This window comes from Nanorana parkeri, unplaced genomic scaffold, assembly GCF_000935625.1.
Source record: "Nanorana parkeri isolate BGI_ZX_2015 unplaced genomic scaffold, ASM93562v1 scaffold4174, whole genome shotgun sequence".
Lineage (NCBI taxonomy): Eukaryota > Metazoa > Chordata > Amphibia > Anura > Dicroglossidae > Nanorana > Nanorana parkeri.
In genome coordinates this window covers 14,387-21,042 of record NW_017310441.1, presented here as the reverse complement: position 1 = coordinate 21,042, position 6,656 = coordinate 14,387, and the positions used below count along the sequence as shown (strand labels likewise).

Genomic DNA, 6,656 nt, shown 5'->3' with positions numbered 1-6,656 from the left:
TCCTCTATGGTCTCCCCCCTATTCCCTCTCTGCTGTTGGAATATCTCCTCTATGGTCTCCCCCTATTACTTCTCTGCTGTTGGAACATTTCCTCTATGGTCTTCCCCCTATTCCTTCTCAGCTGTTGGACCTTCTCTTGAATGGTCTCCACCCTATTCCCTCTCACCAGTTGGACTATCTCCTCTATGGCCCCCCCATTCCTTCTCTGCTGTTGGACCTTCTCTTGAATGGTCTCCACCCTATTCCCTCTCACCAGTTGGACTATCTCCTCTATGGCCCCCCCATTCCTTTTCAGCTTTGGGACCATCTCCTCTATGGTCTCCCCCCCTATTCCTTCTTCCTCCTAGATTTGGACATTTTCAAGATTCTTTCTCCTTCCCTTGTTACACGGCCAAGCCTTCCGAGATGCTTCTTTTCTCGTACTAGAACTGAATATCTTCGTCTCCGTTGTGTCTCTTATTTTTCCTTTCTGTCTCGATTGGCTTATTGGAATTTTGTAAGTAACATACGTAGTACAGAGAATGGTTCACATTGCTTCCTTACAGTAGATCATCGTTCCAACAATGCGATCACGTAGAAGAATGCAACTACATGGTACATGAATGTGTAATCCTGGAGCAGGGAGGCGTCACGGTCTTAACAGAGGATGGGGGAAAGGCCCCTAAGAAAGTATAGCATGAAACGAGGGGGGTAGAAGAATCTGAAGAGGAGGAGGAGGAGGAGGAGGAGTATCAGGTATAACCATACTACTAGGGGGGTCCCATAGCTTACTAACACCAATCATCTTAATGAGTAACGGAGACCTGCATGTCCCCAGCCTACGGCCCACAACCAATTGGTCTCCCGTCCTGCATTCAAAAACCCCGATAACTCATGGGGTCCATCCCAGGATGACGAGATGAGAGCCATGGTTCCCAAACCCTTAGGAACATAGAATGTTTGTCCTCCAAGATGCTAGACAGTCGTTCATTAAGCATGATATTGTCTAATCGGTAGGGAAGTTGTTTCTTCTTCCGGTTGCCTGCCAGCGTCAACTTGGCCGCTAGAAAAACAAAGCGTGCCAGAGCCCGTTGAGGTTTAGTTAGGCCGGGTATAGACAAGTGGAAGAGGGCGTAGTGAAGGTTTATGGGAATATAGGTAACAAAAAGAGGACCAACTAGTTTGAATATCTTGATCCAAAACCGATTGACTAACGGGCATCGCCACCAGATGTGTTGCATGTCTCCCGACACCCCCGAAAACAGGTGCCCGAGGATGTGGGGAACAGGCAAGACACTCTAGCCGGGACCAGATACCACCTCATTACCACCTTATAGGCCACCTCGGCATTTGTAACGTGGATGGAGCATCGTGCTATATTCCTCCATAGTTGTCGCCATTCCTTCAAGGACCATTGCTGCTGCCGTAGTTCTGGAATCCTGGACCCCATAGCCGCCCTGTGCTCTGCCTAGATTTCCTGGAGGGACTCTATGGTTGTATATATTTATTATGGTGCCCGGGCAGTAGAATGGTTCTAGTTCTTCTTATCCCATGACCGCGTTGTGGTCTATGCGGCACGGGAACCTTATGTTTTCTGTGTCTAAAACGCATAACCGAGCTGCGTTAGCCACGTGACCCGGGTCTGCCGTAGGAGCCATGCGTGGTCTATACTCTACATTTCTTTACTGTGCTTGTTCCGGGCAGATGATGGTGAATGGTGGACGTGCCGTCCTCTGGTCTCATTCCTCTCGTTCATTCCTCTTCCAGACCCTGTTCTGCTTGATCCTCGCACATCCTGTATAGGGTCCAAAACAAGTAACCGCAGTGAACGTGGCAACTGATCGGCCTTCACCTCAACGAAAGGGAGGAATCCTCAGATTATGTGCCGGTTTAGGTTGAAGCAGACCTCCATTTTTGTCCCTGTTGAGGAGATTTCCATTGATTTCCTGTGCTCATGGCCACACAGGAAGTGAGAAGACTCTCCCGAAACCACTTGACATACGTTGGAGGTTCTAATTCCTCCCAAGGTGATCACACACGAAGTGGCATCTCATCAGGATGGCCACACAAGAGGTGGAATCTCATCAGGGTGGCCACACAAGAGGTGGAATCTCATCAGGGTGGCCACAAGGTGTGAATCTCATCAGGGTGGCCACACAGGAGGTGGCATCTCATCGGGGTGGCCACACAAGAGGTGGCATCTCATCGGGGTGGCCACACAAGAGGTGGCATCTCATCGGGGTGGCCACACGAGGTGGAATCTCATCGGGGTGGCCACACAAGAGGTGGAATCTCATCGGGGTGGCCACACAAGAGGTGGAATCTCATCGGGGTGGCCACACAAGAGGTGGAATCTCATCGGGGTGGCCACACAAGAGGTGGAATATCATCAAAGACCTCCAGAAAACCTAGAGCAGGTTGGAACCCTTCTTCATTATAGTCAAATATGATAAAAAAAGGTTTTGGTGGTGCCACCTTTGGACTTCAAATGTCCTTCTCGGAACCCGACATAGGATTCCAGCAGATGCTGCGTGGCCCCCAAAGGGAGGAGCCGGCCGTTGGTCAATGTACTCTACACCGGGGGGATAGAAGATGGCCGCCTCCTGGATCTCTGAATAACCAGCAGAGGACGGGAGACGGGCAAAAAGATTCCCCCCAAAATGATGTCTTTCGTTGGCCGTCTGTCACTGAGGGGACGTGACTGAATGGCGCACAGTCTGGCCGTGAGCTGATCCGTGTTCTGATACCGGACTGCATTGACCAATCACATGGAGGCTGTTGCTGATAGACCTAAAATCCCCGCCGATCCGTCATTGTCCTCTGTCACATGCTACTGCAGGTCCCGTCACGTGCCGCCATCTTCCTTTTTACGGTGTGGGGAGCCGGCTGTCTCTTTCTGGTTCTTGCAGTTGACACACAGGAGGTTCCGCCCTCTAGTGTAAACGCACAGGAGGTGCCGCCCTCTAGCGTCTGCGCACAGCGGGCGCCGCCCCCTAGCGTCTGCGCACAGCGGGCGCCGCCCTCTAGCGCCTGCGCACAGCGGGCGCCGCCCTCTAGCGTCTGCGCACAGCGGGCGCCGCCCTCTAGCGTCTGCGCACAGCGGGCGCCGCCCTCTAGCGTCTGCGCACAGCGGGCGCCGCCCCCTAGCGTCTGCGCACAGCGGGGGCCGCCCTCTAGCGTAAAGCCACAGCACACGCCGCCCCTAAAATATAAACGCATAACAAGTGCTGCACCGTAGTGTACACACACAGCAGGCGCTGCCCTCTAGTGGAAACGCACAGCAGGCGCCGCCCTCTAGTGGAAACGCACAGCAGGCGCCGCCCTTGTGTATCCTTTGTGGTGGTCTTTGAGACTGAATTGCTTCACAGTACGAGCAGCTACAGAGGTCAGGGATGACTTGTTTTAAAGCTCTGTAACATCTCATTGAGAATATGTAAACCTTGTAATGTCCATAGTCTGGGTACAGATGCACTGTTAAGCCACACCTGCCTGTACTAGCTGAGCCTCTCCACTTTGCATGTAGTCACTTTTACATACGTTTTGGTATCAGAGATGCCGAATGAGATCAGAGCCTGTCCAGCCGTCCCCTCCTAAAACCCGTCCTCCCAGCCTTACCAACAAGAGAACATCATGGAGATGCCCAGGCCTTATCGTGTTATTACATCTGAACCTTTCTTCAGTGCTAGAGAAGTACAGAGGCCCAGTGATGACATCACCGGGACTAAAGATATGCCCTTCTGTCCCGGCAAGTATCGCCCTTCTGTCCCTGCAAGTATCGCCCTTCTGTCCCGGCAAGTATCGCCCTTCTGTCCCGGCAAGTATCGCCCTTCTGTCCCTGCAAGTATCGCCCTTCTGTCCCTGCAAGTATCGCCCTTCTGTCCCTGCAAGTATCGCCCTTCTGTCCCGGCAAGTATCGCCCTTCTGTCCCGGCAAGTATCGCCCTTCTGTCCCTGCAAGTATCGCCCTTCTGTCCCGGCAAGTATCGCCCTTCCGTCCGGGCAAGTATCGCCCTTCCGTCCCGACAAGTATCGCCCTTTCGTCCCGGCAAGTATCGCCCTTCCGTCCCGGCAAGTATTGCCCTCCTGTCCCGGCAAGTATCGCCCTCCTGTCCCGGCAAGTATCGCCCTTCTGTCCGCTGGTCCCTCACATGATGTACGTCTCTAGTAGATTGTGTGCCGTGACATCAACGGGGACTTCTGGTACCTCCTTAGTGGACTCCGACATCCCCTCACCCGGCCAAGTCCTGACCCTCTCACTATATTCACCTCATACCACGGAATGAAATGTTTGGCAGAGCATATGCTGTTCTACCGTGTTTCCCCCGAAAATAAGACACTGTCTTTATATATTAATTTTTTTTTTTCTTATTTTTGGGTAAAGTCTTATTTTTACCTGGCTGCGGCTGTCAGTACAGGATAGTCCCGGCGGCCGTCAGTACCGGGCGGGGGTACCCACGGGACTGGACAAAGTTCCGGAAGGTGGAGTGCTCTTGCCGGTCCCGGTGTCGAATTTGGCGGATGATATGCCGCTTCCATCGGGGGGGGGATGGGGGGCAGGGTGGACATGTGTGGGGGCGGGAGCTGCGGCCGGTGTTGTGTCGAATTCTGTTCTGCGTCGATATGTGTTCCCTTTGCCGCTTGGCTATTTCCGTAACCGCTCTATCTCCCTTCAGCTGCATATGAATCTACATAGCCCCGCCTCTGTCCCGCCTCCGCCCCGCCTCTCTGGAAGCTCCGGTTTTCAGTTAGTTGGAGACACAACACCGGTCTTGACATTTAAAAATTTAGTTACATGTGCAGCTACCCCGGAAGTAAGACCTGTCATATAAGGCCCCATTCACACGACCTTCTCCGTTCGGCTCCATAGAAAAAAAACAAAATCGCGCAAAATCCGCCGAAAAAAGGGTTCTGTAGAAGCGACCGCGACATGGAGCTAAGACAGCTCCATTGACTATCATTAGCCGGCGACTTCTCGCGAAATCGCGCGGCAAAAATGCGCGATATCGCGGTGGAAATCGCGCGATAAGTCGCTAGATGTGAACGGGGCCTTAGACCTACCCCCGAACTAGGTCTTACTTTCGGGGTAGGTCTTATATTACAGAAATCCCCAAAGATAGCGCTAGGTCTTTCTTTCGGGCTAGGTCTTTCTTTCGGGGTAGGTCTTACTTTCGGGGTAGGTCTTACTTTCGGGGTCTTTCCGGGTAAGACCCCGGGTAAGAAAGGTCTTACTTTCGGGGTAGGTCTTACTTTCGGGGTAGGTCTTACCCTAACCCTACCGGGGTAGGTCTTACTTTCGGGGTAGGTCTTACTTTCGGGGTAGTTCTTACCCTAACCCTACCGGGGTAGGTTTTACTTTCGGGGTAGGTTTTACTTTCGGGGTAGGTTTTACTTTCGGGGCAGGTCTTACTTTCGGGGTAGGTCTTACTTTCGGGGTCTTACTTTCCGGGTAAGAAAGGTCTTACTTTCGGGGTAGGTCTTACTTTCGGGGTAGGTCTTACTTTCGGGGTAAGTGTCATGCTTTTTGTTCTTGTGGAATTGACCTTCATAATTTCTTTTTTTTTTTTTTCTATTCCTTGTGCCATAGATGAACCAGACAATGGCCAATGGTCCACCGCAGGAGAGCCCGAGGCAAAGCCACATGTATTACCCTCAGCTTAGGCCGGGCTACATCGCAATTCCAGTCCATCATGATGGTGTGGACAACCAACAGCAATACCTGTACTACAATCTACCGCAGCCAGCCAAGCAGAGAGTCAAGTGTGAGCCTCCCAAGCGGCCGCAGTCTCCCCAGGTTGGCTTCAACCGCCCTCAATCTCCTGCTTGGAACGCACCAGAACCTCCTCAGCCGGAGAGACCCAGCAGCCAGCACTCTGGATCTCCGCAAGGACCATCGGTAATGCCTCTTGAACACGTAGCAGGCAGTCTAATTTGTGACACTGTTGTCCCGTTCCTTAACCCAGAATCTTTATATTTTTCAGCCGCCTCCTTCTGTCGCGGACTCGAGCAGCCCGTCGCAGTCTCCTGGCTGGCAGGGCCCCGGGAGACCAAGCGCCGGGAGTCACCCGTTACCACGGGGCTATATTCCTATACCGGTGATCCATGAAGGAAACGGGACCCGCCAGTCTCCTCAGAATGTCCAGCAGGCGCAGAAGACCGTCTACCCGCAGCCCGACTATCAGTCTCACCACCCAGTGTTCCACAAAGTCCAGGACGAGAGAGACTCCAAGCAGCCAGTGAAAGGAAAAACGATGTCTAGTCGAGACAGTTCCCCGTCCAGAGTGAGCTCGCCGTCTCCATCTTCTACCCGAGTTCAGGTAAGTGGAAGACCTCCTGTGATAACATTATACTCTAGTACAGGGCTCAAAATGTCAAGTCCTGAGCTACCGTGTTTCCCCGAAAGTAAGACCTACCCCGAAAATAAGACCTAGTTCGGTGGTAGGTCTTATATTACAGACATCCCTGAAGATAGCGCTAGGTCTTACCTTCGGGGTAGCTGCACATGTAACTAGATTTTACATGTGAAGACCGGCCGCAGCTCCCTCTCGCCCGTCCACCTACCCGCACGCCAACCTATCTGTTGCTCTCTGGATGGCATCAGAGCAGAGAGGCAGCTCCCTCCCGCCCCCCTGCCAGACACGCCCCCTCGCCCGCCCACCTGTGTTTTTTTCTTAGGAGCCC

The 6,656-nt window shown here is 52.9% G+C and overlaps 1 protein-coding gene across 1 annotated transcript in view; it reads left to right on the top strand.

Annotated features, from left to right (window-relative positions):
* Positions 1–3,609: 3,609 nt before the first annotated feature.
* The window catches only part of BAG3 (BCL2 associated athanogene 3), a gene marked incomplete at its 3' end in the record, with an annotated part of 7,928 nt that continues 4,881 nt past the window's right edge, over positions 3,610–6,656 (top strand). Inside the window, exons 1-3 of the mRNA XM_018575574.1 lie at positions 3,610–4,131; positions 5,563–5,871; positions 5,957–6,292. Of these exons, the coding sequence (XP_018431076.1) occupies positions 3,610–4,131; positions 5,563–5,871; positions 5,957–6,292 (1,167 nt within the window). The remainder of the gene's footprint in view (positions 4,132–5,562; positions 5,872–5,956; positions 6,293–6,656) is intronic.